The 14865-nt window shown below is 39.0% G+C and overlaps 1 protein-coding gene across 4 annotated transcripts in view; it reads right to left on the bottom strand.

The window, feature by feature from the left end:
• Window positions 1–1044: 1044 nt before the first annotated feature.
• MTRR (5-methyltetrahydrofolate-homocysteine methyltransferase reductase) overlaps window positions 1045–14865 on the bottom strand; it is a 44764-nt gene continuing 30943 nt past the window's right edge. For 3 of the 4 annotated variants that reach the window (XM_017641748.3, XM_073237984.1, XM_017641750.3), the window contains 4 exons: window positions 14736–14854; window positions 13596–13688; window positions 13299–13481; window positions 1045–9090 (listed from right to left, as the gene is read on the bottom strand). In XM_017641748.3, coding sequence (XP_017497237.3) covers window positions 8946–9090; window positions 13299–13481; window positions 13596–13688; window positions 14736–14854 — 540 coding nt within the window. In that variant the 3' untranslated portion in view covers window positions 1045–8945. The remainder of the gene's footprint in view (window positions 9091–13298; window positions 13482–13595; window positions 13689–14735; window positions 14855–14865) is intronic. The other variant, XM_017641749.3, reaches the window with a different exon arrangement.

Below are 14865 nucleotides of genomic sequence, written 5' to 3' on the forward strand. Positions count from 1 at the left end.
CAGCCAACTCCAGTCTAACATTTTCACATTAAAAGTATACTTTTAAAAATAAAAATTGTCCTAAGAACAACACATTTGAACCTCTAATCATGAAAATTTAATGGTTGTCAGAAGCGGTATCTGAATTTCCATGAAATGTCAACCAACCACATTTAAAAAGAAAAATATTAGCATTAAATAATGAGAGCCTAGAAGAATTGATTTAATGTCAGTATAACTAACACTGCTTTTAACAATGTTTCAGTTAATGTTCCTTTCCAAGTAGGGAAAACTTTTCATATCCATTCAAATATTGCAAATATATTTGAATTATCTCAATGTTCAATTTTGATGGGAACAAGTCACTGTGATTTGTTATACCCACACTAGGCAAACTGCATCATCTGAGTGACTCAGAAGGGCTAATCTTTGTGGCTCACGGAACAGGAGGGAAACCAGAGCTGACCAGAGCTTGGCAAGTGGGAAGTCTACGAGGCAGTCAGCACATGACCCAGAGCATTCACCTCACCAGAACTGTAATACGTTCAGCTCTGGTTCTGTGTTGATCTAGTCAAAATTGTCCAAATTCATGAATGCTCACCTTATGTTTGAACCTTTAAAATATTTATCATTAATAACTCAGAAGAAAAACAGAGAACCTTAGAAGACCAAAAATGATCCTAGTTTCTACCTTAGCTACAATTTAGAGAAAAAGTAGAAATATATAATAGAGGGAAAATACACATCATTTATAAAGTTGGTATCAGTGACAGTAGTTACATTTACATAGGACTCAGTGAATGGATTAACTCATACTGCCCATTTAACAGACTGAGGCACAGAGATGTTATGTGCCTTTTCCAAGGGCACCAACCACATGTGAGAGCATGTCACATATCAAATGCATATGTTTCAAACACATACCTCTTCTTTTAATTATTATGCTGTCTCTCCAAGAAACTGTAGCTCTTAAGTTTCAGACTCCAGACTCTGGAGCTTTCCCCTCGTCTATGCCACAGTGCCCCTCAAGCACATACTAAAGCTGAATGGAAGTTTCCATCACCAAACACACAAAAAAAGATAATCTTTATTATAAAGTCTGCGTAAATCAGAATAAATAAGTACTGTAATCAAAAAACAGATAAATGGTAAAACATTAAGTCCCCAGTCATGTCAAAACACAATTCCAGACCAAATAACATTAAAGTACAAGAAGTACAGTGATCGAAGAATTTAAAGTTTAAATTTACTAACATGCATGTCCTTTCCAATATTTCATTTTACCAGTTTAGCTGATTAAAGGTGAAACTGAAGTATAATCTACTCAGCAATTACATTTTAGAAAAATTCAATAAAAGCCAAGTCATGTCCAGTGAAATAAATCCATGGAGTAAAGAAATAGGGTCCTGCACTGACTAAGAAAGATGTACACCTTAGAAGTCCCAGGTGGCTGGAGATCGCCATGTTGCCAGCGGGGAATCTGAGGTCAAAGAATAGTTGAGCAATGTACTTGGGAGCAGGAGGTCCCCCAGTTTAAGACTCATTAAAAGTTACTGCTTCTTTTTCATGTTTCAAGTTTTAAATTCATAGTCACAATCTGGTCTGGGTACAGAAACACAATATCCTTTAATTTTTCCTATGTAAACATAACTTGTTCATAAGTATCTCAATCCAGGCCTGGTAACCACACTGTTTTTACGTACAACACTACTGACACCAAATATGTGGGTATTTTCTTATTATATTGAGGTGCATTCCTTCTATATCCAATTTGTTCAGAGTTTTTATGATAAAAAGATGTTCAATTTGGCAAAACTGTAAGACACTGATGAAAGAAACTGAGGGAGACACAAATCGATGGAAAAATACTCCATGTTCATGGATTGGAAGAATTAATATTGTTAAAATGTCCACACAACCTAAAATGACCTACAGGTTCAGTGAAATCTCCATCAAAATTCCACTGGCATTTTTCACAGAAATTGAAAAAATAATCCCCAAATCTGTATGGAACCACAAAAGATCCCAAATAGCCAAAGCAACCTTGAAAAGAACAAAATTGGAGATACCACACTTCAGATTTCAAGCTATACAAGCTATATTACAAAGCTACAGTTATCAAAACAGTATGGTACCAGTATAAAAACAGACACATAGAGCAATGGAACAGAATTGAAAGCCCCAAAATAAACCTTCACATATATAGTCAAGTAATCTTTAACTGAAGAACACACAACAGGGAAAAGATAATCTCTTCAATAAATGGTTATGGGGAAACTGGATATTCACATGCAGAACAATGAAACTAGGTACCTGTCTTTTACCATTCACAAAAATTAACTCTAAATGAATTGAAGACTTAAATGTAAAACCAGAAACCATAAAACTCCTAGAAGAACACATAGGGAAAAAGCTCCTTGGCAGTGTTCTTGGTAATGATTCTTTTGGATATGAAACCAACAGCACAGGCAACAAAAGCAAAAGTGGGACCACATCAAACCCAAAACGCTCTGCACAGCAAAGGAAAGCAACAAAATGAAAACAGCAGTTTATGGTATGGAAAAGAATATTTGCAAACCATGTATCTGATAAGGAGTTCATATCCAAAACATAAAAGGAGCCCATTCAACTCAATTGTAAAAAAAAACAAAGCAAAAACCACAAGTAATCTGATTTTAAAATGGGTGAGGGACCTGAATAGTCATTTTTCTAAAGAAAACATGAGAAGGTGCTCAAAAGCACTAATCGTCAGCACTTTTATCAAAGAGACAAGATAACAAGTGAGGATGTGGAGAAAGGGAACCCTTGTGCTCTGTTGCTGGAAACGTAAATTAGTGCAGCCACTATGAAGACAGTATGGAGGTTCTTCAAAAAAAATAAAAATAGAACTATGATATGATCCAGCAATCTCACTTCTAGGTATATATCTGAAGAAAATGAAATCACTATACTGAAGAGACACCTGCACTCCCAGTTCATTACAGCATTATTCATAACAGCCAAGGTCTAAGTGTCTCCATCAGTGGATGAATGGATAAAGATGTGGTATATACTGAATTAAGCAAGGAAGCCATTAGGCTGGTATGGTTTTAATGCCTCACTAGTCTATGTAAGCAAACCAAAACCTAGCCTGTAATCCTTCAAGTTTAAGAAATCAAAACCTACAGACAACCAATCACATGGCTAATTATTAGGCTTTCTCAAAAAATGCAACCACTTAAGCCACAGCCAATCAAATAATGTCCTTGCTTTGTTTCCCTACCTTCTCTATGAAAGTTTTTGCCCTAGCTCCTATAGGCGGAGTGCTCCTAACAACTTCTGGTCTGGTGCTGCCTGATTTGAATTGACTTTTGTTTTAAATTTGTAATAAGATTAGTTTATTTTTAACAATACATAAAATGGAGTATTATCCAGCCTAGAGAAAGAAGGAAATCCTGCCATTTGCAACAATATGGATGAACATAAAGGACATTATGCTAAATGAATAAGCCCAACAGAGACAAATTCTGTATGATCTCACTTATATGTGGATCTTAAAAAAAAGTCTCACAGAAATAGAGTAGAAAGGTGATTATCAGGGACTGGAGGGGTGGGAGAAATGGGGAGATGCTGGTTAAGATACAAGCCTTCACTTAGATGATACATAAGTTCTGGGGATCTAATGTAGAGCATGGTGATTATCATTAATATGGTATTATATACTTGAGATTCACTGAGAGTAAATCTCAGGCAGCATGCATGTGCACACACACTCACAAGTGAACTGTGAGGTGGTATTTGTGTTAATTAGCTTGTGGTAATCACTTCACAAAGTATGCGTTTATCAAATCATCACTTTGTACATTTAAATACGTCCAGTTTTATTTGATTATACCACAATAAAACTAGAAAAACCTTGAACAATTAATTTTTGCTTTCCTGGTTTTCTCTATTGTATATTATTTTCTACTTCACTGAATTGCTTTCTCAACTTTACTTGTCTATATTCTTGGAGTTTAATTTACTGGTCCTTTCTTAACTCCCCAGTATTGGAGCTTAGATCATTGCCTTTGAAGCTTTTATTTTGTAAGAATTCAGACCCATAAATTTTCCCTCAGAGCCCTGATTGACTGCATATTACAAATTTTGGCATGTTTTTTTCTTCATAAAAATATCTTCTAATTTGACATGTGATTTTGACATGGGTTATTTTGTTTGTTGCTAGTTTTCCAAATATTTAGGAATTATTCTAGTTTTAGTTATTGACTTTGGTTTAATTCTCAGAAAACCTATGGTATGGTTTTTATCTTTTTGAAAATTATTGTTAAATATTCAATTTAAACTAGAAGTTCTATTCTGAAGTTATTAGTGTCAGTGTTCTATATATGACAACTAGGTTCCTTTAATGATGTTAATTAGTAGTTTAAAATTGCTTAAATGCTTATTATTTTGTCTGCTTGCTTTTTAAGAGTCAAACTCTTAAAAATTCTGATTTGGGATTTGGCTTAAGATTTTTGCTTTACATATTTTGAAGCTTTATTAAGTACATGCATATTTAGGACTTTCATGTCTTCTTCATCAGCTGACTCTCATCACTATGAAAACAACTTATTTCTTGCTTTAGGTCTCTCCTTTAAATATTAATTTAACTACATTTGCTTTCTGTTTGCATGGTATGTCCTTTTCCAAATTTACAAACCAAATGTTTAAACATATGGGTGGGTTTGTATAATAAACTTTTACTTGGATTAATTATATTTAATATAATTTCTGAATTCTTTGGGCAGGATGTTCTTGATGTGTCTAGAGTGGTCACTATAAATAAACCTAGAATGCACGGATTTATGGGCTTGGCTTTCTAGAAAATGTTACACTGGCTGTGTAATTTTGGGCATATAAAATGGGGCCATTCCATGACCAAAACAACTCCTTTTGTGTAAGATACCCCACTTGCAACACATGCATTATGTTAAATGTGTCAGAGAGCCTAATGCAACTAGGAGAACCTGGGGTAGTATGGGAAGTCCTTGACTTCTCCACGCTGCACCCTTGATATCATTTAACATTAGAATTGGTTAAGATTGCTGACTTGTGTGAGTCTAATGTGATGATCTGACCTTTGTATGGTGAGCTAAGTGGTTTTGCTGCTTCAATCTTAGGCCCCTTCAATTCAGCCCCAGCCACAACAGCCAGAGAATGTAAACTGTTCATATTACTCTACAAATGCCTTTCTACTCACTCAAGTAGGTCGAAATCCACAGTAGCCTTGAGGCAATGTGTCATCAGACCTCCCCAATTCTTTCCTGTTCCTCTCACCTACCACTGCCCTACCCCAGGCCCTTTGTGCTGACTGTCCTCTCTGCCTGAAAATGTCCTCAACAGCAGTCTCCATTGTCTTGTTCAAGTCTTCCCCTTCTCGGTGAGGCTTTCCCAGACTACTCTGAGATTGCCTATCCCCTCCAACACTGCACAGCAAATCCCCTTATGCTTGGTTTGTCTTTCTCTACAGCCTGTATCACCTTCTCAGACACCATATAATTGGTATTTACTTATTAGCTCATGTCTCTCCTCAATGTAAGAATCTAAGCTCCCAGAGAACAGAGGGGTTTTATCTATTTTGCTCACTGCTGTATCCACAGAACATTGAACAGTACCTGGCAGAATAGACAGGTACCTGTGAAATGGATGAGCAAAATTTCCTTCTAGGTATTGTTCTGGCTGGATCCCATGTGTACAGTTAGTACTTTAAAAGAAACCAATCCTAAATACTCTGTAATCCATCTGTTTCCTTCCTTATGCCATTTGCACATATTTAAAATTCATTATAGCCTCTGTGGGTTACTTTTAAATTCTATTAGGGTCAGAGAACAATGCCTTATTTTAATGCAATTTGTTTTCCTTTATAGCCTACTTCGTGATCAATTTGAAAATATGTTTCAAATATTTTTGGAACCAATGTGGTGCCCAGTTTCTTGGATGCAGCACAGATACCTGGTCTACTTGTGAGGGTCAAATTCTCATACTTTATTTTCTGATAGTAAACAGACTAGTGTATCACTATAATGGTGTAATTCAGTTTAGAATACTTCTGCACAGATACATAGGTGCATCAACAGAAAGAATTTTCTGGGTTCAGTTAGCATTCTAATGAGAACACCTTGTTGCAGACAGCTAGCCCAAGCTCTTCTGTTAATGTCTTCACTGTTCAACACTATGTTACTAACATAATGCATCCAACAGTGGCTTGTTAGAATAACTGAAGTTAAAACTAGTGGTAATCAAAATAGGAAGTTTGGATAAAATAATTCAGAGATACTACCCTACTACCCACCCCCACAGGAACAAAGTCAAAGGCTTTATCCAGCAAGGTCCTTGGGGTAGTGCCTGAGGCTAAACCCTAAAATCACACTGCATGCAGCCGCTTGGTAGGAGGGCAGCACATGGTGGTAAGAGGAACAAAATCCTGCCCCTGGAATCCACATGAATGCTTTGAATACACTCTTTATGCAACATTCCACGGGGCTACCTGGAAAGACAGCGCAGGAGCTTCCAGAGTTTACAGAACAGGCTGTAGGCATTGTCTTGTGCCTGACTGCTGATACACTGTTTAATAAATCTGTGTTGTTAACATTTGGGCTGCGATCTATTTCCACTATCACATGCAGGCAAGACTGAGGGAGCAGCTGGTTAACACTCACGTACTGTGTGCACAAACATATGGATCAGGTCAGGAGCCAGTACCCACTATGATTGAAGACAAGCCAGTTTCTCTTCATCGATCAGTTTTGGGGCACGTATTTATACAGACAGTATTGACAGGTGGACACAGTTGATTATTATATCTTCTAGTTAAAGTTAACAAGGAAGAATACTGTTCTCTGTCCCTTTTAATGTTTTTACCTTAAGTCTATTTTGGCTGATATATACAAAATATCCATGTAATTATATATTAACTGAGCATTTGCCTGACATATTTTCTTATGCCTCTTTTAGATTTGTTCCTACTGTGTAATGAAATTAGAGAATGTAATAAATAGCCATAAAGCCTGATCTTTAGATTATATTTCCTTCAGATCTTAATTTTTTTAATGACCAGAAAGAAAGCCTTTGACAGGTTGAGATTTTTTTAAATGCCAATCTCTTGAATTAAAAAAGCCAACATAGCCTAGGAGAAAAATTAAACCCCTTTAAAAGTTTGTCAAAATAGGAAATAAAGTGTGGAAGAGAACTTGTCGCTGGAAATTGTCTTAGTCTGTTTGGGCTGTGCAAACAAAATACAGACACTGGTGGCTTATACAACAAAAATTCACTCCTCACAGTTCTGGAAGCTGCAAGTCCACGACCAGGATGCCGGTGAGGTCAGGTTGTGGTGGGAGCCCTTCTGTAGCTGCAGACTGCGGACTCCTGCCGGTGTCCTCACAGGCAAGAGCCGAGGAGCTCTGTGGGGTCTTTTTCACGTAAGTATAAGGCACTGATCTCATTCCTGAGGTCTCCACCTTCATGACTTGAGCACTTCCTAAAGGCCCACCTCCTGATACTGTCACTTTAGGGGTTAGTATTTGAACATATGAACTTTGAGGGACATAAATATGCAGACCATAGGACAAATTTTAAAAATATAAGGATATTAAGTAGGTATTTTAAGCCTAGGATACAGCTTGAGTGGTATTATGGAGGTAAGATAAAATACATACAAAATTGAAAATATCACCAAAGGAACAGAAATGAAAAGTTTGGTGGTGGGGAGGGAAAAAAAGGTTGCAGCTATACCAAAATATGTATTTGCTTTCATCTGTATAATTGAATGCAAATCTCCCTAAATTCTAGAATCATGATTATTAAAAAGATGTGTGGTAATAAGTCATATACTGGGATGGAATTTCAAAATATATTTCACATTTCCAGCATAATTTTTTTAAAATCCATATAAGCATTACCTTGAAATGTTTTTTTTTAGCAGAAATACAGTTTTGGTAATAAATAATCACTTGATAAAGCTATACAGATCTTCCCTGACTTACAATGGCAATACATCCTGAAAAACTCAGAAGATGAAAATATAGTTGGAAATGCATTTGATGCATCTGCCAAACCAGAGCTTAGCCTCACCTTAATCATGCTCATAACTTAAATTAACCTGCAGCTGGGCAAAATCATATAGTAAAGCCTCTTTTCCAGTAAAATGTTGACTAGCTCATGGAATTTATTGAATACCGTAGTGAAAGTGAAAACTAAATGGCTGCACTGACAGATGGTAGTCAGTGTATCGGTCGTTGACCCTCAGGACCCCCCGGCTTGCTGACGCTGCCCAGCAGCATGATTATCACACTGTATGTTACTCGTTGGGAAAAGATCAAAATTCAAAATTTAAGTACAGTGCCTACTGAACGCACATCACTTTCACATCATGTCAAGTCAAAATTCTCCAAGTGGAGCCATCATAGGTCAGGGAGCATCTGTACACATACACCTGTAGTGGGATGTGCCATACATGCACTTTAGTATGTTAACAAGACTATTCCTTATGGTATCTGTCATAAAAAAGATAAATTATTTTACATTAGTTTAAAAACTAGTAACATAAGTTTACAAGTTCTTGTAACTACCTGGCAGAGGCTCCTGCCCATACCCCACAGGGCAAGCACAAGTCTCTCAGGGGAGCCGATCTATGGCAAGTAGACAGATTCCCTGTGAACAGGCTGAGGTATCCGTGAAGCTCCCTGACATGTGAAGGCGGCCAAGGGGCGGGGTGCCGGTGGAGCAGTGAGGCTGCCCCCCAGATCAGGAGGTCTGGGGAGGGGCAGCGCAGATACGGAAACCAAATCTATGTTTGCTGTGGTGATAAATGACCCACTTCCTTCCGACTTCCTCTAAGAAGTGTTAAAAAAAATTTTTTTTAATTTGAAAAACTGAAGTCTCAACTAGGTGAAACTGTGTTTCAGTACTTGAGCCAAGAAAGCTTCATTCTCTTCCTTTATTTTCTGGCTTTATGACCAAATATCCTGGAGATACCGTTTTTCTTCTTTTAACGTAGCCAATGTTTTCATTGCTTCTAATCTGTCAACACCAACCTCTTTGCTTATAATTCTCACAAGGGCATCATTTACATCCTTGGCCATATTCTTAGCATCTCTAGAGATAAGAATAATAGCATCAGTGGTCAGGAAACAAGAACTTTCACCAAAACCTCCTTCATTCATGAATCTCCTTCCCACTGCTCCACCATCCCCACACCCGGTCCTCCCTCGGTTTCTCTGGAAAGCGCTCCACCCTCTCCCAGGCCCAGGCATCTATCACTGCCCTGCCTCCTGGCCCCCATCTCGGACCGTTCTGATACATGAAGCTGACCACACTGTTTACAGCTGAACATCCAACAAAGGCACCACCCACGTGCCAGGCATCAGGTGACTCAGGACCTCATGATTCTGCCTCTCCCCCGCACTCCCCTCCCTCCATTCCCCAGGCAGACAGTGGGGCGTGGCACCCCAGGCAGCAGCTCTCCCCTGTTTGAGCCCTCACATGTGTGTGTGCACACACCCTATTCTCAACAGGCCCCCTTACTGAGAACTCACGGGGTGCAGGGCCCTCTCCTAAGTGCTTTCACACGTCTCAGCTCTTTTCGCAACAGAACAGTGAGGTGCCCCTCTGTGTGTTGTCCCCTCCATAGAACCTGCTAGGCTATAAACATCTGCTGATCTGGCGTTCCCAGCAGGAAGTGAGCTGTTTGGGGGCCGGGAGCGCACCTCGTTTATTCTCACATCTCCCACATCTGAAGCATGTCAACAGGACCTGAACCTGGCCTGCCCCTTACAGTGAAATCTCCTGAATGAGCTGTCCATTTGGCCACCTGGGCACCCTAACATGCTCCCCCTCACCACTCCAACAGGCCTCTGTCCCCATGGCCCAGGCCCATGTCACTCACCAGGGGCTGCTGGCTGCCTACTGTTCCCACCCTCTCCTCTTACTCGACTCTTAGCATTGCCAGGCTCCCCCTTGGAACAGTGTCCCCTGGGCTTAAGGACAAGTCTGCTCCTTCCAGTCTCCTTCATTTGGCCCAATGGGCTGTGGGGCTGGCCCACTGTGACATGGCTACTGGTTTCACCCTGAGCCCTTGCTACTGACCAATGTTATGAACACTATCAACTCCACCTCACGAGTCTGAAAAGTCATTGTGAAAAGCAATTTCTGGGGTAATGCTTTAAGATTTCCTCCAAGTTCTCAATTACCAGCTATTTGCATATGAGTATACTGACTTTGCCTCACTTATTGACACAGGTCCATCTAAAACCTCAGCCTACGTTTGACCACACAGCACTGTCCTGTACAAACAAAACGAAGGTCAGATCTTTCATAAAAAGCAACATGGAAACACAGACCAACACAATATTAAGAATCTCTGCCCTGCACAACCTAAAGCAACGTCTTTCAGCTGAGAGTCAAAATCCATTAATGGGCCATGAAATCAAGTTAGTAGCCAATGCAAGCTTTTTTTAAAAAAACAATTAACAAGTTATCAGAATGCACTGTAAAGAGTAGAAAAGTAAGTTTTGTTTTAGAAGACTTGTTTCATATATAATTACACATATTCTAGGTCACTATGCCAGTATTTCTTCTTCTATATCACAGTTTTTAAAAAAAAGAAACTGATTTGGTAACTTAGAGAATGTTTTTAAAAAGACTAATTTCTTCAAAACTCCTTTTTTAATTAGCAAAATATTTCTGAGTTTCATTAAAACAAGTAGGCAAGTTTCTAAAAGTTTTATTTCCTATGGCAGTACTGGGTTTCTGTAACAAATCCTGAATCAGAAAGTAAATAAAACTTAACATAAGAATGACTTCTAACTTGACATGTCAACTTTGACATCACAAATTATGCCTTGAAGCAAAAGGAACCTTAGATCTACTTTCTCAAAGTCAAAACCATAGTTTTCTTCCTTAGCTAGATCAACTGTACAAATCGCCTATCTTGAGTACAACAAAATCAGTCCTGAGATTTCAAGTTAAATGATTAGCATCTGAATACAGAATGTAATTTTTAGAAGCCAAAAACATGTGTTTTAGATGTCACAAAGCATTCTGGGTGGTAGGAAGTAATTTTCACCACTATTTCCCTTCGACAAGTTCTTTGCCATCCAACGTACATTAACATCAACTTAGAACATGTATTGCTATTCCTGTACTTAAGAATCAATTCTCTTAAGAAACCCTAAAGAATCCACTCCAAAACTACTAGATCTAATATCTGAATTCAGCACATTTGCAGGATACAAAATTAATACACAAAAATCTGTTGCATTCCTATACAGTAACAACGAAATAACAGAAAGAGAAATCAGAAAAACAATTCCATTCACAATTGCATCAAAAAGAATAAAATACCTAGGAATAAACCTAACCAAGGAAGTGAAAAACCTACACTCTGAAAACTACATGACACTCATGAGAAAAATTAAAGAAGATACCAATAAATGGAAACACATCCTGTGTTCATGGATAGGAAGAATTAATATTGTCAAAATGGATATCATGCCTAAAGCAATCTACAGATTCAATGCAATTCCTATCAAAATACCAACAGCACTCAATGAACTAGAAAAAATAGTTCTAAAATTCATATGGAACCACTGAAAAGACCCTGAATAGCCAAAGCAATCCTGAGAAGGAAGAATAAAGCAGGGGGGAATTATGCTCCCCAACTTAAAGTTCTACTACAAAGGCACAGTAATCAGACAATTTGGTACTGGCACAAGAACACCCATAGACCAATGGAACAGACTAGAGAGCCCTGATATAAACCCAAGCATATATGGTCAATTAATATATGATAAAGGAGCCATGGACATACAATAGGGAAATGACAGCCTCTTCAACAGCTGGTGTTGGCAAGAAGATGCCAACGCAAGAAGCTACACGCAAGAAGATGAAACTGGATTATTGTCTAACCCCATGCACAAAGGCAAACTCGAAATGGATCAAAGACCTGAATGTAAGTCATGAAACCATAAAACTCTCAGAAGAAAACATAGGCAAAAATCTCTTAAATCTAAACATGAGCAACCTTTTCCTGAAAGGATCTCCTCGGACAAGGAAAACAAAAGCAAAAATGAACAAATGGGACTGCATCAAGCTAAAAACCTTCTGTAGAGCAAAGGACACCATCAGCAGAATAAAAAGGCATCCTACAGTATGGGAGAATATATTTGTAAATGACATATACAACAAGGGGTTAACATCTAAAATAGAACTCACACACCTCAACACCCAAAAAGCAAATAACCCCATTAAAAAATGTGGAGGATATGAACAGATAATTCTCCAAAGAAGAAATTCAGATGGCCAACAGGCACATGAAAAGATGCTCCACATCGCTAATTATGAGGGAAATACAAATTAAAACCACAGTGAGATATCATTTCACACCAGTAAGGATGGCCAACATTGAAAAGACTAAGAACAACAAATGCTGGTGAGGATGTGGAGAAAGGGGAGCCCTCCTACACTGCTGGTGGGAATGTAAATTAGCTCAACCACTATGGAAAGCAATATGGAGGTGCCTCAAAAAACTCAAAATAGAAATACCATTTGGCCCAGGAGTTCTACTCCTGGAATATACCCAAAGAAGACAAATTCTCAGATTCAAAGACATATGCACCCCTATGTTTATCGCAGCACTTTTTACAATAGCCAAAACTTGGAAGCAACCTAAGTGTCCATTAGTTGGATGAAAGGATAAAAAAGATGTGGTACATACACAGTGAAATACTATTCAGCCATAAGAAAGAAACAAATCCTACAGCAGTTGCAACAACATGGATGGAGCTAGAGGGTATTATGCTCAGTGAAATAAGCCAGGCAGAGAAAGACAAATACCAAATGATCTCCCTCATTTGTGGAGTGTAGGAACGAAGCAAAATTGAAGGAACAAAACAGCAGGAGATTCACAGACTCCAAGAAGGGACTGGAGGTTACCAAAGGGGAGGGGTGGGGGAGGGTGGGTGAGGAGGGAGGGAGAAGGGGATTGAGGGGTATCATGATTGGTGCACATGGTGTGGGGGAGGTCACAGGGAAGACAGTGTAGCTCAGAGAAGACAAGTGGTGACTCTATAGCATCTTACTACACTGATGGACAGTAACTGCAATGGGGTATGGGGGGAACTTGATAATATGGGAGAATGTAGTAACCAGACTTTTTCTTGTGAAACCTTGATAAGAGTGTGTATCAATGATACTTTAATAAAAAAAGAATCTACTCTTCCATCCCTACATATCTGGATTAGTAACCCACCAATCCTGCTCCTCCAATAAACACCAGCACCTGCCTTCCCCTCTGTGGCACTTACCCACACATGTAGATACAGCCGTTCTCATGAAGAAGGACCCTTGTGACCTGTGTGCTGTGGTGCTCAATGCTGTCCTGCACATACTTTGCTGGGGCTTCCTCCTCCCCCACAGGAGCATCTCTTGAGAAGGAGACCTTCAAGTGAGTTAGGATTCCACGCTTATGGAAATGTCTGAGCTCTTCTCTGAAATACAACATAAAATGGGTCACTGGAAGGTCTGGAACTTAAAGTTGGAAAAGCCTGAAATTAGAATTGTTTGCCCCTGTTTGAGTCTTCCAGTACCAGAACTGCACGCACCTGAATAAATAATCCCTATCCTTGTGTCTGCAGCCAAAAAACAACCATGTCTCTCCAAAGTGTCCACCTGGGGATTGTTCACGGAGTTTCTCTCTAAGTGATCAAGAAAGTTGAGATATTTGATACAAGGAATATGTAAAACCAATCTCTCTCTTTGGTCAGGAACCACCGATAACCCAGACAGGTCCATAAAAGTGACCTTTGCAGGCACTAAGAGTCATTCACCGAAGTGGGATTTTCCTCCCCACTCAGTGCTGGGGCCACTCCAACAGACATGGCTGAACAGACAGGCAGTGAGTAAGCATGTCTGTGAGTTGCAGACCTCCATGAGCTCTGGGACATCTCTGCAAGGAGGATCATTCAAAATACCACATTGTGAAACCCAGACTAAGTTCTAGATTAAATGTGAATAGCTATTTTATGAATAAAAAGAAATTCATTGTAATGGAAAAGTGGCACAGAGCTTTAAAAGGTAGAATGCTCTGCTGTGATGAAGGTCGGAAATGATAGACACAATGAGCACAGCTGTCATCATTCTTTTGCTTTTTCAAGGAAAAAGCCACAACTATACAGACTCTGCCCAAGGACAGCACTGTACTAACAGGGGAGAGAACATGAGAGCTGATCACTGCTGCATAAATGGGGAGAGAAGCACAACTTTATTTATATCAGATAGTTCTGTTCTGATCAAGATCCCTTGATTAACATCACTCTACTGAAAAGTATTGAAGTTTGGGGTTTTACTTCAAAACTTTTGCTTTAACTGGATCTGTTACTACCAATTTTATGCAGTAAGGAGCAGCTGAACAAACCGCACGCAGTCACAGCATGAAGGTGTGCCTGAAATTCGTCCCCAACTACAAACATCACCAACTATAGTACAGCTGGGGTGAAAGAAGAGTGCTACTGTAAAAATGGAAGTTCCAGTCCTAAGCAGACTTCAGAAAACATCGAATTTGCTTTTCCTATGATAACTCATTATGCTATGCTAACACACATTTGATGGTAATTCCTTAAAATAAAAATTTTACAACCCAAATCCAATATCCTACATGGCAATGAGGATACAAAAAAGGCTATTATATTTCTACCCAGGACCACAAGGGGTACACTTTCTCATTAACCAAAGAAAGCACATACCTGTGTTGTAGGAAACCAATGAAGGGCGCTATGCCAGTCCCTGGGCCCACCATTATGATGGGGACTGTGGGGTCATTTGGTAAGTGGAAAGAATTTGTTGTTCGAGGTGAGATGGATATCTGGAATATTA

This window comes from Manis javanica, chromosome 1 (genome assembly GCF_040802235.1).
Source record: "Manis javanica isolate MJ-LG chromosome 1, MJ_LKY, whole genome shotgun sequence".
Classification (NCBI taxonomy): Eukaryota; Metazoa; Chordata; class Mammalia; order Pholidota; family Manidae; genus Manis; species Manis javanica.